Source organism: Bacillus rossius, chromosome 3, assembly GCF_032445375.1.
Source record: "Bacillus rossius redtenbacheri isolate Brsri chromosome 3, Brsri_v3, whole genome shotgun sequence".
Taxonomy (NCBI): domain Eukaryota; kingdom Metazoa; phylum Arthropoda; class Insecta; order Phasmatodea; family Bacillidae; genus Bacillus; species Bacillus rossius.
In genome coordinates this window covers 95,959,212-95,983,813 of record NC_086332.1, presented here as the reverse complement: position 1 = coordinate 95,983,813, position 24,602 = coordinate 95,959,212, and the positions used below count along the sequence as shown (strand labels likewise).

At 36.2% G+C, this 24,602-nt stretch overlaps 1 protein-coding gene across 1 annotated transcript in view; it reads left to right on the top strand.

Moving 5' to 3' along the window:
• Positions 1-24,602, top strand: part of LOC134531052 (AT-rich interactive domain-containing protein 4B) — a 186,464-nt gene extending 161,862 nt beyond the window's left edge. The window contains exon 26 of the mRNA XM_063366564.1: positions 373-24,602. Within this exon, the coding sequence (XP_063222634.1) occupies positions 373-407 (35 nt within the window). The 3' untranslated portion in view covers positions 408-24,602. The remainder of the gene's footprint in view (positions 1-372) is intronic.

The window sequence follows — 24,602 nt, the reverse complement described above, 5'->3', positions numbered from 1 at the left end:
GGTGTGTTTGTGCGGGTATGTTTACGTTTGTTCGAGTTTGTGTTTTTTGTGTGTTCTTAAGTTTGTGGTATTTGAAGGGGTGGAGAACATTTTGTCAGTACCCTCTCTTTACTTTTCCCTTTTCCTCCTTTTATACTATTGTTCCTATGGCATTATTCCTTTTCTGTGAACTTACCTTATCTTCCACGTTCCTGTGACTTTTACATAAGCTCTATTATGTTGTTATAACTGCTTGTTTTATATAGGGTTCCCGGGGTTGTTAATTTTTTTTTTTCTTCCATCTTCCCCTGTAGTATATACATCCTGAAAGAAAATTTTGATCCTCATTCATTTCTGCTACTTCAGATTACAATTGAGTGAATGTTGTTGCAGAGAAAGCACTGAAGCAGGAGGTAAGTTGTTCGTGATTGGTGAAGAGCCGCTCAGCTCTACTCTCTCAGCACAGGCTGCAGTCGGCCAATAGCAGCCCGGCCCCAGCGGTATTTCATTTTACTATGTAGCAGATAAATGTTTATAACCAAACTAACACTACTTGCATTTTACGTACTGAAAATATACGAATCATTTTATTATATTTTACTGTGCCGACGTTCAATGTGTGTGCCTGTTTATAGGATATTTTAATTTAAAATGACTTGTGACATTTTAAATAAAAGTATTATAGAGAGAAATTTATTTTGTTGTGGATCTGAAGTTTTCAAATATTCTTTCTTTTTTGTAAAGTGTCTTCAAGATTGTATGTAGACTTAATGCTTATGTATATTGTACATGTTACAGTTATGGCATACTGAAAAGTATTGAATGTAAGTTTTATAAATATGTATATCTATTTTTATTCAAAACTGACATTAATTTTAATTTTTGAAAGTTGGAATTGTGAAATCAAGTATTGCAGAAATGTTGAGATTTGTATATTAAGAAAGATTATATTGCTATCAGTACTGAATAGTTATTTAGTTACTTTAAAGGTCTGGAGTATATTATTAAAAATTGACCAAAATATTTTATATTTTTAATGAAAGTATGACTGGAAAGTTCTTGTTTACGAGGTTGTGTTTGTTTTGTAAGAATTTCTGTTTTGGTTCAACAAACCTAGGATAGGTAACAGGTACAGTGATAATGGTTATTTATCCTAGAAAGACAAGAATAGCAGTTCTATATGGTTTAGGAAATGTAATAAACTTTTCATGTTCTAAATTTGTCTGAGAGTAGTTATATTGAGGTCCAGTCTAGGTAGCTGTTGCATGCAATGTGTTACATACATACATGAACATTAATGTGTACATGACGGTAAGTGTACTATGTGTTTTTCATTGTTTACATTCAACAGTGGTCCCAGCCCCAGGTGAGAGGTCTGTCTAGTTTCAGGGTTGCTGCTGAAGTCAATTTCCGCGTTCTTTTCACCTTTGTGTCCCTGTCAAAAGCTTTGGCAATCTGACAACTGGAAACTCGTGCCACTTGTTGCTGGTTTTTTACTTTTGCAAACCGTACAGGTTATGAATGTAGCTTTCTCTTTCAACATAACTTAGGTACTCTATTACAGATATATTTTTAATATATATATATATATATATATATATATATATATTAGTGATGGTTCGAATCCCATTTTTCTCGAATCCGAATCTTGAATCCGAATCCCAAAAAGTACCTCGAATCCACCCCTCGAATCCGAATCCAGTTCTCAAGGGTTAATTTTAAAATAATTTATAAGTTAAGAGAAAAAAACTAAACATTATGCAGAATTATTTAACCCTTTAAATTTTTATTTAAAAAAAACAAGGATTTTGACACGGTCTGGATCAAGACGATTCCGTTTTTGTTCACATGTTTCTTGCAGTGCTGAACAAACGTTCAGAGAATACTGTCGCAGGTGGTGAACACAAATATTTTTTGGACAGTTTATGTAGCCTGGGTGAACACGCAGACTGAGTTTTCCAGTATTTGAGAATGTTTATTTCTGGGTTAACTGTAGGATCATGTAAGAATCTGGTCACTTCATCAATTGCTGTAGAATCCGACTTGGTGGATTTAAGGCATTCAAGTATTATCTGTGAGTACAGTGATTCATGTATCCACGGAAATCGGAAAACGAAATTCAACATCCGACGCAACAATATTTTGTAGTTACCAACTTGACATTTGTTTAAAGTCCCAAATGAAGGTAAACGCTTTCCTGAAATATTTAATGGATACTGAAAGCCGTCATCTTGGCTTCAATGGTTGTAGGCCATAAGAAATATTGAAATGCGTCTTTTAAAATTAAGCCTCACTAAAGCATAGTGATTAATATGCCCGAAGTTAAAAGTGACGGGGTGTGTTCTCTAGTTTACCCATTAAAATTCTTTATATTAAAATTAGTTATTTTTTATGTTGCTCAAAATGATTGGCTAACAAATTCATTGGTTGGCCATTATGGAATTCTCAGATAATACATATTTTAACGTTGGTAGTCTACACAAACCAAACTTGGTCCTAAAAAAATTCATTAATAGAACGTGTATCAGAATATTTAAAATTGAATTGCGATTAAAATAATAATTGTATAATGTATTAATTTTTGTCATTCGTTATTTCATTGTTATTACTACATGTGCGACTGTAACTTGTGATGAAAGTCGGCATTATTGTTGTATTACTAAGTAACAGATTTCTCGGTTAAGTTATTTAAAAAAAAAAAAAAACAAGATTCATATTTAGTCTAGATCCTAAATGTGCTTTATTTTATTTTTTAGCATATTCTCAGAATACATATGTGATTTATGCCTTATTTAATGCCAATGTAGCGACAATGCATCCATGTTCATGAATATAAAGTAAGTTTCCCAAATCAGTACATGCTTCATAATTTTTTTTAAATAATAACGAATTAAAAGTACAATACAGTACCTCAATAGGATGTGTTCCAAGGAAAACGTAAACAGGCCAAGTAAATTGTAAGCATTTAAGTTTTTAAAGTACTACATTTACATCAATATTTTTCCTCGGTGGGATTCGAGGATTCGAGGATTCGACCGGCCCATCCCTAATATATATATATATATATATAATATATATAATATATATATAAAATAACTACAGTAGTTAATGTAGCTCTAAATTCTTTTTAAACACAGAATTGATATTTCTGTTACTTTCCTCAACATGTCTGTTATGTCACCATGGTTATTTTATAGACAAAAACTTCTGAATTTTCTACTAGTTGATTTTTTTTAAATGCTTTTTTATATTCTTCTGCCACATAAATTATTTGTATGAGCATTTTGATATTTTACTATCAGTAAAAGTTTTAATATGAAGATTAGTTAGACCGTTATATATAAATATGACCTTTCAGGTTATTGACAGTATTTCATAAAACAATTTTCATTAATAATTATTCAAGTTTACTTCTCAGAAAATGTAAAGCAATATATGTATTTGTAAAGCTAGTATGGTAAGGTATTCTTTTTCTCACCACCACCCACACATTATTACCATGTTTAGCTTAATGCATAATATTATAAAAGCTAATTGACAATAAATAATTAAGTTTGTGTACAAGTTCGAAAACTAATACGTAGTTACTTTTTTCTCCCCCGTGTTTCCATGAGATACTTCTGTATTAGTGATGTGTCGGTGTCAGTTCTTTACTCTGTTAAGCCAGTTCTATGCAATTGAGCTGACAAATTGTTACTACATGATACTAGATATTGCCACGCCGCAGGATCTAGCCACCGTGTCGCTCTATCCAACCATCTAGTGAGAAGCTGCCTATGTGCTAGGTGACTTGTTTGTGGTCAGATTAACATAAATTGAAGCACTGATAAATCATGTTGAACAAATATACACCATCTATCAGGAAATTGATGGGAGGGGGGGAGAGAGAGAGAGAGAGAGAGAGAGATCAAGAACTGAGACCTAGAGCTGAACTGAGAACCAAGGAAAACATAGAACCAACAGTTCAATGTTTTGTATAGTTTATTAACTTGTAGCAGCTTCCTTAAGACTGGTCCTTAATGATGTTACAATCTGTTATGTATGAGACACAATGTTAAGGGCTTTGAAGAGAGACTGACTAGCGGCCCAGTGACACACGTACCCACAGTCTGCCGTTGCCTGTGAATCTCTAGTCATGTTAGGAATGTTGGTAGCCTCCTGCACTCGTTCAAATACTCACAGGTCAGCATTCCCAGCTACCTGGATACATTGCACTGTTGTTTGCCTTCCTGCCCCAATCTTGTTCATGTTTTTCATTTATTGGTATGGTTAATGTTGATAGTACTGTGTATTTGGACTGTTGAATCAAATGGCTTGTTTCAATTTTCATTACCAAGATATTGATTTATTTTGTGTGGCCATGTTTGGACTGTTTTAAACATTTGACTTCGTTTCTTTCCTACACATGTGATTTTTTTTATACAAAAATCATTCTTTTATCCAAAAATCATTATTTTATCCTAATTAAAATAAATTAAATAATATATTTATGAAGTTGTGATTGTTGGGTTTATATATACATAGTTGATTCATGGGGTGGAGTTCACAGTTCTGGTTAAGTTGCTGCATTTTGTTTTGTTTTGCAGTTTAAGAAAGGGTAATACAAAAATGTTTGATAACATTGTTGGATATTATGGGCATACTGAACAAAATTATGCTAAACATTTGTGATAAATTAAGTTGTATAATCATTCCTATATTCTCTTCTTGAAATGAATTTTGTGTGAACCCGCAAATTTCAAGAAATTTCTTTCATGTGCTTATAAGCAATGAAAAATATTCTTATACAATATGAAACAATTATGTTGTCTAATGAAGTACATTAAATTTGTAATCATTGTTTGATTGTATTTTAATATGGATCTAAATTTGAAACATTGATATTTAAGAAGTTATTTTAGCACTTGTGTTAAAGGTTAGAAGGATTGTATTATTATTTAGATTTGAACTACTATTTAAAAATTGTTGTCCATCTTCAATATTATAATGTTTTTGATGACTAAGAGTGAGTATGACTATTCTTGATTTCTTTGACTTTTCATATGGTTATATAAGAATTTTAATATTCAATAAAGTTTATAAATTTTATCTTCTTGAATTTTATTGATTAAAACGAAAATACCTAGGTTTTTTTTCAGAAGTAACTATGTAAATTAGTAATAAGATAGCCTTGGGTCTTTTTTTATAGGTACAATACTGCTTCTTAGGATCCACGTATTTGATTAGCAAATATTAATAGGAAAACTAAAGGTCAGGTTAACTAAGAGGATTATTGTTCATTCTTACTATAATGAATGGGTTGCTTAAAAGCTGAAAAGTTATATGTGATGATGATATATAGTTTCAGATAATATTATTATATCACTTAGTATATTCACAGCCTTTACAGAGCATTTATCACAATGTTGTTTAGGTGGCACTTAACTTCATCATAAGAACTGCCTTACCAATGTTCTTTATGTAATCAGCAATTTGATAATGCTTTAGTTGTGCTAAAGTACCTATGTAAAACATTTGTGTGTAACAAACAACTACAGTTTTGCTTTACTTTAAAAAAAAATATATTCTCTCACTTTTTTTCACTCAAATTTTAAAAGTATAAATTCTTTTGTTTGAGACTGCAACAAATCTACCTTATTTGTAGGCATGTGCGAAGGTTTCTTTTTAAATGCGAAGCGAAGTCGAAGAGAAGCTTATATTGTGCGAAGGAATGTCGAAGGAAAATCGAAGTCGAAGGATTTGAAATAACATAATTTTTAATATTAAAAAATTGTTACATATTTATGTTTCATCATGATTATATAGACTAAAGAAAATTCCATTGTACCAAACATCTTCAAAAAATGTATACTACATAAGTACTGTCAAATGTCTTAATCCACAGGACAAATAAGTACTTTTCATTTATTTAAAATTTGTAATATTCATTATTCTGGTTTTCATTAGTAAAGTTAAATTCCACCTGGCTTTGAAACGTGTGAGCCAGCCATTTGAGGCTTGAAAATTGTCAATTCCAAGCCTTAGTGCCTCCATTCGTGCTTTTTCTTGCAGTGCTGTAACCAAGATGGGTATTTTATTAGAGCGTGCTTGCACAATCCAATCAAAAAGATTTTTGTCAAGGTCACTATCGATACAATTGCTATATCTTTTCCTCATCTGGTGCAGTTTTGCAGCATTTTCTTCAATTTTTTCTCTGTTTTTTACTATTGTGGACAGAGTTGTAGGTGCAATATTAAAGCGTTTTGCAACAGCACACTTTTTTCTTGCAGTTGTCAACAGCTGTAAGAATCTCTAGTTTTTTGCAATGCTGATACCCACACGCTTTCGGGTACTCATAACTTCTACGGGTAGGCCTACCTACATATGCTGCCCTAATACACTTAATATTAAACATATAAACAGGTTATCCACGTTGTCATGTCGCGTCGCCATTAAACATGCTTCACGAAACGTCACAAAATGTTCACTAGCATCGGAAACGTGCCACTAGATCTGTTAAATAAATGTTGTATACGTATTACATTTGTGTACGATTGCGAAAGATGTCAATCTGAAATGATATTTACAAACAAATTATAGGTTAGGTCATCGTAACAGAAAACAAACGGTAAAAAAAACGCGTTAGTAGTCGTTGGCCATCGTATAATCCACGTTTTATGTACCTAGCCAGATATGGCCGCCATCGGTCAATATCCATTGCTACAAATTCAAACGCGAAAATACACATTTTGTAGGATAAATATTATAATCGAATCTTTTTTTTTTTCTTAATTGAAAAAGTTAAGCGTTTTTTATTTATAACTGTTGATTATTCCGCATAAATGTTATGTTGTTACACCAATCACACAAAAAACGGACACTTTTTTTATACAAATGAATTTTCTATCCGCACGGTTACCAGCACTGCAACTGCCATTTTACTCAACGAAATAAAACGTCTGTAAACAATTTCCACAAGACCTGTCGTTAAACAAAGCTATAGAATTGTGGATGAAATGAGAAAATGTTTAATATTTTGTGTATTAATATCGGCAAAACGATACGTATTAACGAGAAATTACCGTCCAAGGCTTTGAAAAACGTACGTTATATATTTATTATGCCTATTAATTTGCATGGCGTTTCAAGAGACCGGCGGCTTTATACGTTATACTGGATTGTACGTTAACAAGAGGGACGAACTAGAGAGAATTTGCTGTATACATAATCGGGAAATTACCCGCCGCAAATATATTTTGGCAGTATATACATATTGATCCAAATAGTGGGCCAAACGTTTCTGGCAAAAATCTTCGACTTTTCCACTCGAAGTTTATTTTTGTCGAAGCCAAAGTCGAAGGAAAAAAATATCTTCGATTCGACTTCGATTACTCGAAGCTTCGCACACCCCTACTTATTTATTTGCATAAGTCTCATTACAATTTGAGTGACTATTTATCCTGAAACATAAGGTGCTTAGATTATGCATTGAAGCTTTTCCTCCTAATGAAACAGTATGTTTCTATTTTATAAGCAAGGTAAATAAACTTATATACAAGAAGTACTTTTGTAATTTTCACATGCCATAATGATACTGTATTTACCCAATATTAATGTACTTGAATATAAGTTTATGAAAAATACAAAAACATAGATATTTAAAAAATATTTAAATTAGTAAATTATTACGATACTTACTAAGCCTTTCTGATGCCGCGTTTGTCAGTAGAGTGATTTACATGGGCTTTTTTTAAAACAGTAACCTGCAATTATAAATTGCATTGATCATAAAGCAAAGAATGCTGCAATATGTGATGTGTGGTGGTCGCAGAGGTATGGAAAGAGAAGGGGAAGGAGGTGCCTTGGCTAGCAGCCACAGTGAATGGACGCAGAAGTGAAGGGAACAAGCGACAAACTCCATTTGAAGTTCTTGCCCTCCCCTTCACATTCCCAATTGTTATCCTGTCTCAACTGTCATGCCAGCTAACACCTTCGCCCCCTCAACATGGTTCAGAAAGTCATGAACATGAGTGGACTATAGTGGCGTAAGTGACGCAGTTTACACTCAGCGTGTGAGTTTTTCAACTAAGCAGAGGTTCAGGAGGCATTAATCAACAGCGGTCTCAGAGGCTTAAGTGATGCAGTTATGAAGCAGAGCATGTAGTTTTTCAACTAAGCAGTTCCCATTGGTGTTATTTCACAGTCTTCCAGATATGAGTGACAAGTTTGCAATTACAATGCGACCCCCACTTTTAGTTTCAGCAGTTTTGGTATCACCACATTATTTTCAGTAAAATACAGTATTGTGGTGTAACTCAGTAAAGATCATTGCAGCTAACACCAGATGGTGGTAGCTGGCCACCGAGACAGCACACTAGTTAATCAACTGTGTGTGCCAGGCCATGTGGAAAAAGTGCGGTGATATTGCACCATGTGTGCATCTCGTAATATCACAGGCGAGGGATAGTGTAATGCCACCACATGTCTTGACATGTGCTGATGGAAAGTGTTGGGACTGTTCAAGCACATCCACTACTTCCCGTGCCTTGTATAGTGCTAGCTGGCAGTTCACATGAAGGCTCTCCTCCACTACTGCAGTTACTTCTCACAAGGGCGGACAAGCATGTGTTGCCTGCTGAGTAAGTCGAGGGTTTGTACATTACGCAGTGGTGGGGCTTATGTGAGAATATGGTAGCATTAGCAAAAGCATTAATGCCATGTTCAAATAGGTCCAGAAAGCATCATCTGATAGTAATTACTGTGATCAGTTCACTGTGGACAATTTATTTTGTAATAATTTTTTTTCTTCAAAAGTGATAGAAAATAATTTACTCCTCATTTTTCAAGTATCTCATTAAAATATTTTCTTTTGAATTGGGCTTACTTATTTATTGTTAATTGATTCAAGCAAAAAGCAGTGGTATAGTGAAATCTATGTATTTACAATATACTATCTAAAAAAAAAACACAATCGTAGTACTTATTAATGATGTATTACTTTATATTTAACTGTTAAATTAAATTTTCTGAAGGGATCTAAAATATATATGTACTTTTGAGTGAGAAAACCTTAAAAGTGAGGTATTTTGTAATACATTGTAGCAACATTTAAGATTGTCACTGTACACTGGTCCAATATGTCTCTTATGATTGTTATTTGAGGGATAAAGTAAAATAATGCCACAATTTTTTTCTGAATGAATATATTGTAGATAATTGCTAAGCTCAAAATATCTAGCTATATTTGGCAGTATGTTCTTTACTGGTTTAGTTTCTTTGGTTAACTTGGATACCAATATTTTAAATAAAAAACCCTTAGGGAGGCAGACACTTTACTAGCAATTATATCTTCCTCAGTATGGGGATAATTCATGTCTGTGGAAAGTACACTGCATGATTCAAATCAAAATTATTACATGATTCTATGAACTATCGTGATCTCAAGCCAGTAACAAAATGAAATATTAGTTTGAAATTAACTATGTTAAGTTTTGATTGTTTTGAATCAATACTAGCAATCACAATAAAATCACAATCTAAATAATTTAGTTAAAAGTAAACAAATTAATGATCCAGCTGGCTCTTAGCATTTAACTCTTAACCCAATGAATTCCTGGGTATATCGAATAAACAGTTCCTCCCTCTTAGGTACAATTTAAATATTTATGAAATCCAGTTGTTGAAATTAACTGTTAAAAGTGAACAATATACATGAACAAACAAACTTACCTAAACATATAAAATTAAGCAAAGACACAAATGCTCAACAAATATACCACACTTTTTATGGTGAGTACTGAAGTTTGTAGGTGCATGTAATTAGAGTTGACAATACACTCCTCTTGAACATATAATTTCTGCAGTCTGCTTTTATACATCAGATAACAGAGTTGTAGTTAATCCCCTGTTTCGGCTCACTACTGATACCAGCATACAGCGATCTCTTGTAATGTCACACTCCAGGGGTAAGAGTGGAGCCTCGATTCGGACACTGCTTCTGCACGTCGACGTTCTCATTTAACTGTAGTTATCAAACGTAGTGTAAATGATCTTACGAAACACGATGTAGCAGCTATCATGACTGAAGGCTTCTCAAAACTTCTGGAAGTTTGTACAAGCAACAGTTCTCTTGTCAGTGAGCAATGGCCTATTTATAAAACAAAGTTTGAAATCGTCTAGTCCTCTGTGAATTTACCTTCATACACTATGCTTTGGCTCTTATGGATGTATCTTTACATTTTACAACTGAAACATTTTTATAGGGATGTGCGAATCCTTGATTTTCAGTTCGGTTCGAATCCGATTCGAATCCCTGGTAATATTTGTGATATGAATCCGATTCCGAATATTAAGCACAGAATAACTAAAAATAACTCATTAATTTAAAAATAATGTGTGTTCTCTTTTTTCTAACTGTAACTACTGGCAATTATTTATTACACTGAGATCGAAATGTGTATAATTATGTAAACTTAATTAATAATAAACACTTTAAAATATGAAAACCAAAACATATTCGATTCTCCAACTCAATCATAATAAACTGCACGCCACAGGGAAATCTCAGTTTTAAAAAACGTTTCAGCAAACGAAACCATTTTTTCTCCAATAAATAGCCAAGACTTTTTTTTCTTGTAGGTATGTACCATATTTACTCGCATATAGGTCGGTCACTGCATTTTTACTAGATTTGATGGGGGGGAAAAAAGTGCGACCTATATGTGAAGAAAAAAATTTTAAAATTTTTGAGGAATTTTTTTTGCAATACAGTAGAATCCCGCCAATGCAACCGCCCTCTGATGCATCCATTCTGTTTATACGACCGTTTTTTTGAGAAACCGTGAAAAATTTGAGCAGAGAAAGTCGAAAATTTTAGTAAAATCGGCTGAAAAACAAGTCTGTTACACTTTATTGGGCGCTATGTGTTCACGTTTATCTTGGCGAGAGCTGTACTGTAAGCAGGCAGGCATACAAAAGACGGATAAAAATAGATACCACCCCTCTAGACTGTCCACGCGGCAGTGTCTAGCCGAGCTCGGCGCGTCCACTATCGCACGAAAAGCCGTCTCAGCTGTCATGTTATCTTACCCGCCTGCACGAAAAGCCACTTTCTGCGTGAGAAACTGTCAGCATCCTCCTCCCCTCCCGCACCGCGTGCGTCAAAAGACAGGTTGTATAGTCCATTCTCGGTAAAATTAATATTTTTATGGGCTTATACGACTGTCCTTCGCCGTTAATGAATACTTTATAAGTTTAAGTTATTATGATACTATTTTTTTATTAGTCACAGCAGTTTCTGCTGAAAAATCACTAATACCTCGAATTTAGCAGGGCCATAAATATATTTATTTTACTGCATAGTTACTTTTCCATCTGCATTCGGACGTGTTTTTTTTTTCTCTTTTTTTTTTTACGCTGTGAAGGGTTGTGGAAAAGATAATTGCTTGAGCTGTCAAAATAAACATCGCTGACGGCAAGGGCGGGAGCGCATCCTGTCGGTCTGTCGTGATTATCTACTCCAAAAACATGTCACAGCATTTCAGGATAGCATTGTTCTTATATCTTTCGTTTATAGCCGAATGTTTTCTACCTGATCCACACAAGTTCCTTCGCCACGTTTTGAACGAAAATAACAACCAGCCGGCTAGCATAGCCGAACTTGCGTGACGTGAATTCACTTAGCGAGAGTATTTATCGGAACCCATAACGAAAACCACTGTAGATATAAAAAATCATGACCGGCCTTTTTCATTCGTAATTAAATTTACTACAACTTTTATTCTGTGCATTTTTTCATTACAAAGCACTGTTTTCGAGTTATAGTCTACAACTAAGACATTTTAAGAAGTCAGGAATCTAACTTGACTTCAATTTTCTATATTCGGTTATTACGAGTACTTGTTGTTACAACAATTTATCACGCCATTATCAGCCTCTCGTAGTAGCGGAGTTTTACAGTACCCGTTAACTCTTTCGTGCACGGCGCGCCGGCCGTTCGCGTCATTAAATGACCGGTGCGACCTATATGGGGGGAATCTTAAATACCAAATTCAAGACCTCAAATTATGGGTGCGACCTATATGCGATGGTGACCTATATGCGAGTTTAAGCTCACGAAATCTCAAAATTCTATTAATCTCACTGTGTTAATTATTAAATTTTTATATCTTTCTCTGATACATCTTATTATAAATACTTACGTAATAGTAGCCTAATTTTATTTTTCACTGCTAGTATTTTTGAGCCGTATTAAATTAATTTATAACTTTTGTGAATATTCATAATACTGTTCGAATCCATGTACGTACAACGATTCCGGGTTCGGGTAATTGTGGATTCAAACCGTACCCGAAAATATCGGGTACTCGCACATCCCTACATTTTTATCATATTTTACAATATCTAATCACATAAATAAAATCTGTAAGTGGCCTTACACTGGCAACAATTTTTAAGGGATTGTGGGTATTCTGTATTTCTCTCTGTTTCGTGAGTGATGCCTTTTGTGCTGTGGAAGCCTGCGGTAAAACCCACACTTTGCATTCAGTTAACTTTTACTTTTATTTTATCACTTGCACTTACGAAAACAACACAAGAAAAGCTCTTATAAATAATATTTAAACTGGTTGTTCATTACACTGGTACTTTTGGAGGTTCATTAATAAGTTATTGTCATGCATGTGAAGTTGCATTCTACATAAACTTTTAATCTTATGACCCCTGAGAATAACTAGTTTTTAAAAGATAGAGTGGCTCAGCTAAAGGAGAAAAACCAAACACTGTTTGTCATTACATGATGCTCACATAGATTCCATTGCTCAAAATTTGAATGTTTGTTAGTTTTGATGATGCCAAAATTTTTCTGTATGATTGCATACAAATCACATTTCACAAATAAGTTCCACGGTTACTTTGCATTGGCAGTACCACCAAGGACAAACGTGTCCTTGGGATGACAACCAAAACAACATTAGTAAAGCTCCATCGTGGACTGAGTGCCAACTACCATAGTCACATAATATCTAATTAATAGTTCCCAAAAAGAAAGCTTACATACTTGGCACTACCCGGACATAGCAGTTAAATTGATCACTGAATGCATAATTGTTTGTTGGCGGAAGCCACTGCCTGACTGCCTACTTTCTCCACATCAAGCAGAGAACTACAGAAGTGATGCAACTACATCCAACCACGCGGGGGCCCGTATCCGTAAGTCAGTCACAACACAGCTTCTTCATACAAGAACACAGAACCACACCAATTAAGTTACCCTTGCATCTAGACATTTCTGTAAAAAAAAAAAAACATATAATACACATACCTTTTGATTTGCTGTCTTTTGTGGGAGCTAACACCTGCTGTTTTTTTCCCATCATAAGAAATGTACCCAGAAACACCAGAACGTCTCTGAAACTGATAAACGTCTGATCTGCCAGTGTCCTGTCCTTACTTTACCAAAGCAATACCTAACTTTTCTAGAAACACTGTGAAAACTTCTAAATGAACACAAACTTTAAAAACCATATTTACATCAAATAAAATGTTGAAAAATAGTTGAACTCAAATAGTAACTAACCTATCAAACAATGTGAAAACCAGTAAAAAAAAAAAAAAGGTAAATGGCTGTTCTAAATAAAATAACTGAACATCAGAATTAATTACCATAATATTAACCACAGTACAATAGAAAAAGCAAAAACTATGTGACTATGACCGAGCATGTTATCCATACAAAGTCGCTGCTGGTAGGGGAGAGGCTAGAACTGCTATCACTCGGCGCTCTCCATGACAAACTGGCACCACTTCAAGCTGACATTCCTTTCCCTGGGAGTTCTGTTGCTTCTCTTCCCAGGATTGTCTGGCTGTCGTTTATAAACATCATGTGCAAATTGTGAAACACTGTGTCAGGAACTGTTAATGTATAAGAAAACAGGTACAAATTAACATAAACAGTCTTAAAAATTGATACACAGAATCTTGCTGACTCTCTCCTGCTGTATGTATGTGTGTGCAGTGAACTACAGAAAACTGATTATTTTTCTATGAAACTTTTTATAGTGATATATAGGAAATTACTGCTAGTTTTTATTATTCAGGAAGCAACAATGCCTACGGGTATGTTTTTATTTAAAGTTAATATATGTGTTGCTATGTATTTTGTTCACCAGTTGTGGTTACAATTACTTTTTGGTACCATGTAAATAATTTTGGAAAAGTAATTTTTTGTTTTACTTTGCTTTATTAAAAAAAATTCAAGTTTAAAGGTCATAATTTCAGAATTGTAGACTTCTTGATCTGACATAAATTCGGCATGTTGTGTTGTGTTACTAAAGTACTATTTGAAGGTCACAAAGCTATCTTTTGTGGTCATTTGATGTACCTATGACTAGAGACTGAGAAATAGCATTTATAATTTTTGCTTCTAACATATATATTTGGGAAAAATTTTTACTTTACAACAAATGTTAAAAAAACTGTATGATGAATGATACAAATGCTGAATTGACAGAATAATGATAGCTTATTTAAAATCTGAAATGTATATTTAAATGCTGTTTATAATTGAGACATTGCCAGATTTAGGGAATACATAGAATAGTTGTTTGAGTAAAATAAAAAGTTTATTTACACATTCTAACGAACAAGGTAAGGCTAATTGACCCTTTGGAATGACAAGGTGTCTAACATTCATTTTGTGTAAATTTATGACAATGTTTCATCAACTCATTATTCAGTTCTCTCTCCACCTTCATTAGTGATTGATATTATACTAGTCAACAAAAACATTGTAATAAAATTGCAACATAACTGTGTTAACCTTCCCCCTAACTCATTCTTTGTAAAACTGCTGCTGCAAGCAACCTCTGAAAACTACAGTAAATTGGTATCTGATCATGCCATTCAAGCATATCATGCATTTTCATGTCACTTACCTTTAGGCTTGTTTCTTCAGTCATTTTATAGGAGAAAAAATATTTTTACTTGCTTTTTTCTTCCAAAAGTGAACAATTTACATGGTAGATATTCCCTGCTTAAATATGTTAGGATGATAAGATCTGATTAATGAAAACAAATAGTTATGCAAATATTTAACTTTACCATTCCTTACAAGAAAAATAATTCAGTAATAAGAAAATTTAAGTCCATTTTAATTTCAATAGAATGAATTTAGCTTATGTATCATTTTTTCATCAGGAAATTTAACCCCATGATATCTTTATAATAGTCTTGATCCACAGGTGGCATGTACTTCAACATGTCATTGAAATCTTACTTATTATCTTTTGATAGGAATGATTTAATGTTATTCGAAGTTTTTTGGTTTAATTAACTGTCATCCAATTTTTTACATTTATTAATTTCAGAAGTGAAAGTTGTGCCTATTAATCATTTGATACTCGGCAAAATTTCAAGTTGACCTTTTCCACAGTGTTATGAGTGAAGGATGTTTGGTTTGAAATATGTGTCAGGTATTTGTGTAAATTCCTATGCTGTTACTTGTGCAAACGGGATAACTTGGAAATTAAATTTCTTCGACACCGATCCGAAGTCATAAAAAATTGAATTGCGGAGCTTTATTGGTGGAAGTTAATTTTTCCAATCCATACTTTTCAATAATAGAGTACATATCCAATAGGGGAGAAGAGCTCATTTTTAACCATGGTTTTTTCAGTGGCACTGTATGCACTATCAACCTCCTGAATACATGAATGTCCAGGCACCGAATAAAACATTGTCATTTTATTCACATGAGGATTTTATTGAGGAAATTCTTCAAAACAACACACGAAGTAAAAGAATTTCGGTTCTGTGGAATGTATTAGCTTCTGCTCGTGGACATTCTGCAGGTCAAAGCAAAGCACAGGAACAGACTTTTGTTTCCCGAGTTTATCTCTCAGTTTTCTCAGTGATTCATTCTCTATAATATGTTTACATTACTTCCCCCTGCCCCCCACACACAATTTTCAATGAGTCTTTTGTATGTTTTTGACACTTTGTATTCTTCACAGAGGTCGCACCGATCAGATTTTCTCTCATAGAATCCTAAATTGAATTCTGACAAAAATTTGCCTATACATACTTGACTGGTGTTTTAACTTCTTCTGAACACTTAACTTGATAGAGAGAATATATTTTAAAAATAGACAAACAAAATATTGTAAAATACTATAGATAAATACGGACATAAGTTCGGACAAGCCAAACATGCTTTCTTTTAGGCAGAAAAAAACTAATATTTTCACCTTAAGGGTCGCCCTCGAATATGGGTCGCTTCATATAACTTCCTCCAGTAGAATACAAGTGAAGGCTTTATGGTTCACGGCTCACGTTATTGCCACGTAAGAAATGGCATTGATATCCTTTGTCTTTCCCCTCTTCATCCTTTATGGCCATTTCTACTCCCCATTGCCTTAGCACTATCTAACAAAAAGTACAAAGGAAAGGTGTTTGCCTTTCCATCTATTTATATTTTTGTGTAGCCTTCCCCAAGAGAGAAAAGTCAGCAGGCTATTTCCTTGTAAATTTTTTTTGTTGGTTTTTTCAATAAAAACAAGCATGCCTTTTAACAGCAGTTTTGTCATGAATTAAATGTTACAGTAGAAACCTAGAAAGTGTAGGAAATATCACGCAAAAACAATGTTCGGACACAGTTGCCTGACAAAAACCAGTCAAGATAGGAAGGTGGTGATTGATTACGGTGAGTTCACAGACATTTACAATGATGAGAGAGGCAGGGAGAACCATAAACACTGCTGCATGGCCACATGCACGCACGCACTCCCTCCCCTCTTTCTCGCTCTGGCTGGTTTATTTTTATATTCTCCCTCTTGCAGAGTGCCAGCCTGGTGCAGACAGCCACATCACTTACTGATGCCGGCTGGCTTAACAGTGCAGTTCATGATGCCTTACATGCACTGCTGAGCTATTTTAACTAAACAGTTTATATATACTCATGTCATGACTGATATTAAAAACCAACACAGGCTAGTTATTGAAGCACATAGTCATCAACCACAACAGTGCAATGTTATTTTTTTTTTTTACCCGAAATGGAAAATTCGCATATGGATTACAATACATTTCATTAAAAAAAAATAATTGGCATAAAATCTGCGCCCATACGCGGGTAAATACGGTACCTTTCAGTCGAGGAATCAAAACTGCTTTCAACATCTGCTATTTTTGGATTGTATGGTGAACTGGAATCTTCTAATAATTCAGCTATACAATAATTATTTGAATCCATTATTATTTATTATGATCACTACACAAACAATCAACCAGAACAGCAATGCCTTTAATGATTCACGAATAATAACAATATCGAAGGCCAAAACTATAGTTCTAAAATCAAAACTAGAGCATGTTCATATGACAAGGTTCCAATTGAGCATTTGGAACTGTCATTCATAACTGAAATTCCTGTGTAGAAACACACAGTTCTATCTGTCAAATAGAACTTTGTTGTCCCAAGGAATCAAACAAAGTGATATCAGTTGAAACTTTGGTGTTTCTGTAACTCCGCTATTTCTCCACACATTGCAGCATGAGTACATTCTACTTGCAGCAGAAGTCTGATGGAACCTTGTCACACTCACAAATCATTTTCTTTGACTTGTCATTCTAATGGGTCATAATCACAAACATGAGAGTGTTCTAGACATTTGTACAGCAGTACACTTAACAGATTTTAATATTTGTGATAATCTATGGAAATAAGCTGGTTAGTATGTCTTGTCTCTCATGTAATGTTACCAAAGAATTTGCCCCCGCCTGCCTACCCTGTCATTGTCCATGCCCATCATAGCAGTCACCTCCTCCAGTCATAAGGCCTAGTGTGCATATGATAACAGGTTATCCACATCTCTAAAGTTAGGGGAAGTTACTTTAAAACTGCAGTGATAGAAATTTAAGAGAGAAATGTCAAGCCCCAGTATGCCATCACCCAGAATTTGAACACTTTTTTTCAGATGGTATTGTAGTGCATACACACTATAAAATGACCTATGCAATGTTCTATTTGAACTAGTACAGCTATAGGAATAATGGAGGCTGGATTGTCTTCATTTCTTTCAAAAAACTGCAAACTAGGTAAAGTTTTTTTAAAAATTGGTCAGGGAAATACCATGGAACATCATGGAAAAGTCTAGGAAATTTTAAATTTTCTGCAGATTTGTGTGAACACCCTGGGTAACAGAGAAGATTGACCTCACGAACGTGTGCAATTTCTGCTTTTCAAAACATCTTAGTTGAAAACTACATGCTCTGCCTCCAAACAGCATCTCTCAGCTCCTTCAGACTGCAGCCCACACGGAAGATGTGGTTGTTTGTTGCCCGGCCCACTTGCTGCTGTGTGAATAGAAACATAAACAAATATGCCACTGTCAAAGTTGTGGCCCTTTGCTTTTGTTGTTACTTTTGACTTTCATTTATAGCTGCAGCAAAAATTAACTATATTGGTAAATGCTGCTGTTATTCCTTGTTCTACTCTTTTTTTTTTTAATTTGCAGAGGACTGGAAAAGAGACAGAGCTTGAGTTGGAGGAGGGGGGGGGTGTGAAGGGATGTTGTGGACGGACTATTGGTCCCTGAAGGAAGGAGAGCAATGCGTGGCATGTGGAGCACCAGACCAAGTCTGATACCACCACCTGGCCAATCCTACAGAATGGAGTAGCCAAGCACTTCACTAAGTTTGGGCAAAGTCATTAAGTACAAAAAATTTGAGAGCAGTTGAAGCATCTGCCATTTTTTTTTTACTTCCGTGCGTTTACTCCGTTTTCAATCAAAATGTATGTGTACTTCTTTGTGATGCTGTTTGTAACATTTAATCTCTTAATAAGTTGTGTCACGCTTTTATGGTTAATAACTTTCCACCTTCTCTTCATGACATTGTTTCTGCAAGTGTATTTTTGGCCATGACAGATCATTGGATACTGATTTGTAACTGTACACAATTGATTGTAACTGTACACAATTGATTGTAACTGTACACAATTGATTGTAACTGTACACAATTGGATATTTCCCAATTTTTTATCTCAAATTTGTTTGTTCCTAAATTTATTGTTTTATAAGGTTATGAATGTGATATACTAAGCAGGCATCATTATTTTTTGTGTGGGCATTGAGTTAATATTAATTTTTATAAACTGATCAAGACTTGTAACCATTGAACTGAACTACTATTGTTAAAAATATTGATCTTTGAACCAGTTATGTTTGCATATTCCTTTACTTCAATAAGTTAATGATGTTTATGTGTATGGTTGTAGAAATACACATAAGTTTCTGAGGAGAATACAAAATTTAGACCCTTTCTTAAGAAAGATTTGTGTTTGTAGGTGAAATGTCAAATACGTAGTTTAAACTTATCAAAACTTCATGACTGATAAATTCTCAAGAGATTGTACTGTAATTGACAGATGGTTGGACTGGAGATTGAGAGAACAAGGCCCACTTGCAGTCAGAAAAGGAACTTCCAGGTTAGTCAGACTTAGCTTTCCTTTCCTTGCCTAAGTCACGTCCGTGCAAGTGGGCCATTGGATATGAATTGTAGTGTGGCCACTGTGGGTGTTAGTTCCAAGACAGAGAGGCATTCTGTACATGTTACACTGAGTGTTAATGTTTTATTTTTAATATATTTTTGTTGGATTCATTTTGATATTTGTGAAAATAGTATGTGGTGTTCAAAGCAGAGTGATTAAAATGATTACTTATTGTTTGATAAATGTTGTTCATTGTTTGTTCTCCACCTCGGGAATCAACTGACCCTAATCGCTGCACCATCCCACAGAGCAGCGGTTCCCAATTTTTTTCGGCCAGGGAACCCTATGATCGATTTTCTTTTGGTGGAACCCAACTCCTGCCTGCTTTATACGACATACGTCCTGACTTGCAAAACCCCTGCCTTAGAGAACAAATAGTGGCCTCTCAGGGGACATGATACTGTAGTTAGTCCACCCTGTAAGCAGTTCAAAGTGTGGACAAGTGTCTTTCCATGTTAAGACATGGAAACTGGTCTAACTGGCTGAACAGTCTTGTCCCCTCTATTCGCAAGACATTTTAATTTAACAAAGCCAAACATTTTCAGAGATAATTTCCTCATGCGACTATGAACTGAAGTGACGCTTTAAAAAAAATTGTAAGTTAGCAAAAGACTGCTGGATATTAAGTACCATTTTACTGACTACTAGCACCAGTACTTTTTATTCAGAGACTTTCTCATTACTTTTAGAACTTCCATGACCAGTTGACTCCCCAGTTTCAAGTCTTATTGCCATCACTTTTCATGGCTTCTTACAATAAGGTTGAAAAATATTTTATAGACACGTAAATACATCTCAGAATAAAAGCACAACATAAAATAACAAAATAACTTAAAGTGAAAAAGTAAAGCATAAACACAGATGTTTGCCTGACCCAACATGGTGTGTATGCGGCAATGCATTTAGGATGTGCCCTGTGTGATTATCAGCAACAGCTAGCCATATGTGAGGAAATAAAGATATGAGATAAGCCAGTATGAGACTGTTGACAACCAAGTATCTCTACTAGCAAGGGTAGATATGGGCGAGTGTAGAAAAAAGATGCTGCCTTCAACATATAGTTGTATATGTTGTACTTCTTGTATATATATTGCAGTAGTAGTGTTACCATATGCAATGATAAAGGTTTTAATTTTTTTTTAAGTTCTTCTTTAGGCGCGTTATGGAAAAATGATGCTTTTCACAGGAAGATGACAGACCCACATGTATGAACATAAACCCGTACATGGTCCCTTTCATATAGGTAAATCAGGGGACATACCAAGTGTATTGATGTGCCAAATGAAACTTTATGATAGTGAAACTACCCTGGAATATATTTGGTAAACTAAAAAAAAGTTATAGTAAGAGTAATTTCAAGTTTTAAACCTAAGGATACTGGTATCAAAACAATTATTACGTTGTTACGATTTACAGGGTTCGTAAAGGATAGCCCAATTAAAGATTTTATTACACACACAGTTTGATTTATTGCCACTACTTATGTCACTTACAATTAATCTTCTAAAATGGCAAATAATCAATTGCAATCAAAAATGTTGCTCGTTTTTACACACCGCACACATCGCTGGGCCGCACCTCTGGCGCAACTCTCGCCGCAGCACCCCTCGTGGGCCTCCGTCGCCACACTCCGTCGCCGCCGACGCACTTCCCCTCCACCGAGATCCCACTCAACGCCTCGCTCGGAACTCCGCCGCGCCCGCGACACTATCGCCCGTAACTGAACTCTCTCTCTCCGGAACCTTCGTCCAGGGACTTCGCCGCTCTATCGCCCGGAAACTCCGCCGCGGGAAAACTCCCGACTTCACTGAACTTACTCACTTCCTGCCCTGGAACCTTGGTCCAAGGACTTCACCACTCTGCCGCACCCGCGGCACTAACGCCCCGGAAACTCCGCCGCTCTCCCGACTGAACTCCGACTGACTGACACTCTCAGGCCGGCGTCCTTGTCTTATATATCACAGACGCCATTTCTAGAATGCACGAGCGCGGCTGGGGCCTGTTGTGTCATTCCGCGCCGACCCGACGGCAGAAATCTCTCGAAACACGTGTCGGCGGCTGCCAGGTGGCGAGCGGGACTCCCCAGCTGAGAGGTTTAAGGTGTCTATCAGCGCCGCGCGGGGGGGGGGGGGGGGGGGGGGGGCGCTTATAGCTTTTAGTATTGCATGTATTTCACTCTTTAAGTATAAATTTTGCATTATTGTTTTCTTAAAAACCAAGCAATTCATTGCAGTGCATCAAATCCTGTTGTAACTCTCTATTTTGGTAATTATGGAGTGGAGGGCCACAAGATAAAAACGTGTAAACAAATTTTAACTTCGTTACATATTTCTGATCATTCTGCAAAAAGGCATTGCGATATTTCCAGTAATTTGCATGTTATTACTTTTTTAACTAGTCCATTTGATATAGTGATGAATTGGGTGAAAGGTTGGTTGGGTTAAGTAAGCTACATAAAAAAAATATTTTGAAATTGTATGGATGGTTTATTAAGGTAGGTTAGTTACAATTAAAAATCCTTTAAAATGTGTGGATGGTTGGTTTTCACATTTTTATCTTTATTTGTGGTACCTCTCTGTCTTCCATATTTACCTCCACTTTCCCATACAGTATCCATTTGGGTTTAAAGTTGTAGTTAATATATTGTTACGATCGCGCTTGGCTGCAGTGCTTGGCATCGCCGCACTCGTTCGGCCTGTCTGCGCCCCCTTCCACCTGCATCCTCTCCCTGGTATCTCGTGTCATACTGTCTCGCAACATCCTGACCGTCGCAGCGCGCACCTGCCTCAGATCGAGTTACTTAAAAGAGGCCGCACTGCGGAATAAAAGGATTCAGACATGTTTATCGGCGCGTTTTGTGGGAACCCGATGCTTGTTGCGTTTATCGGCGTTCTTTGAGCAGCCGCCGCGTCCTTCGAGGACTCACGACGCGTTTCTGGGCATTTCGACGGCGAAGGTAGCGCGATATCTCGGAGACATGCCCGATTGTTCTGGGCGGGAACCCAAGGGCTATATAAGGAGGTTGGGCCGACCTTCGAGCAGCAGTTCAGTGGGGAGTTCTCCCGCTGCACACATCGTTGGACATTCGCTATCCCAATTCACCAGATCGTAACTAGTTCCTGTAACACCCCTCGTGCCCCAAAATTAGATTATTTTAATTTAATAAAAAAAATCCTAGGAAACAGCTGGGCAAAAATATAAAGAAAAATACAAGTATTACCAGAGGTGGCAAGAGGAGGTGAACAAGGCAATTTTATACTCCCTGCACACACGCAACTTGGGAGCTAGAGGATCGTTTAAATAGATATAGGTTAATAAGAAATAAATAAACCACTACATAAGTAGATTGGTGTTTAGGTTTCCTGGTTTATTTAAAAAGAATTAAATTAAATCTGTTTGCCATTTGTTTTGGATTCTTTAAGTTTCACAATGAAGGGTATTAACAAGATATTAAATGTTATTAAAAGGGGGCCGGCCCAATATTATTAAAATAAGTTATACTATACTTTTAACAACAGATCAATCACAGAAACAAAAATTTGAAGTATCCTTCCTGACATATTAAAGCATGCTAGATTCAACCACTTATTACAGTGATTATCGTTTCATCCAAACATTTTCACATATTCTTGTTGTTTAAGTTCCTTATGCCACTGCTCGCTGTTATTCATTAAGATAAGTTCATTCGTTGGTTGTAAGGGAGAAGTTATATTTTAAATATCACCCGGGGCTTCAAAGTTGGACGTCTGGCCGGGATAAAGGTCTTCTTAAAGAGACTCGAAGCTCGAGGTCCTAGACAACATGATGGGTGCAATTTCGGCGCCCAAATGTTGGACCCTGTCTGAAACACAAGTCAAATTCAGACGAATTAGACCTGCTTCCAGACAGTCAAACACAGTTGGCGCTAAAAGGCCAACAAACGGGAATTTGGGGAGGAAAAGAGACTGAAGTACTCACCAAACAGGGTGTAGCTCCTGGACTCATGAATAGTCTCGGGCAGAACTCCAAAAGGCACGGACCGAGAATAGCACGGAGGACGCGGAAGAAACCATGATTTAGGAAAACAAAAACAAAAAAATAGTACAATTTAAACTAAGACATAACTTGTTGCCTAATGGAAATGACGACTGACAGGCTACTGCTACATTTTGAAACTGGGATCACATCCCTTAACACTGCTGACTACATTCCTTATTCGAAAGAGTTTGTCGTTGCCGCGAAAAAGCATCTCGACAGAGGAGACGCAGAGATGACGGGGTAAGTAGCCGAAGTCTAAGTGCCGCAATGGCGGACAATGCTCCTAATTAAAACGGTCGCTCGGCCCTAGGGAAAAGAGGGGGACGGTTCGGCTCTGGGCCGAGAACTTCCGGAGGTGACCGAGGTGGGCGTAACAACAACACATCAGTTGGTGTGCCGAAGGACGACCACTGCGCTCTCTACCAGCGGGCACGGAAAGCAACATACAATCGACTTTTACTGGACGCGAGTGGAAAGCATAGGGCCTTATGGCGCAGCCGGTGCTGCTCTCTGGAGGCCTAAAGGGGAAGGAAAGAAGGAGGTTAGCAAATTCGCCACTAGACGTCGTGGGTGGTCCATATCAGCACATATTTTTTCTGTGGCAAATCGTCCTTGAAGTAGGCCACTGCCTGGCGATTTCACGTCCGGGCAATGATCCTGGGCCAAATTCTGAGAACCTACGGGGGGAGCTGGGGGGTGAGGGTGGACAATAAAATGCAACGAGGCTGGGACAGAAGGTCCACGGGATACTCGTTCGTGCCGAGACTCGGTCTCAGCGGGCCTCTAAGAAATAGAGCTTGCAAACTAGAAGCTGCTCTATGCAAATTTAGTCATGTAGGGAAATAATATTACAGACCCCGGACGTGATGGCAAGCGGGAGAAATGTCATCCGGGCTGCTAACGTCTTCAATAGACTTGCGAAAGATTGGATTGGTCCCTGAGAAAATGTCCCTCGGGCCACTGCCACAAAGTTTAACTAAGTAGAGTACACCAGCCTAACAAAGTGTAAATCACCCTTTTGTAACCAATAAATATGAAAAACAAGATTTCCAAAAATAATTTAAAAGTATAATAAAAATAA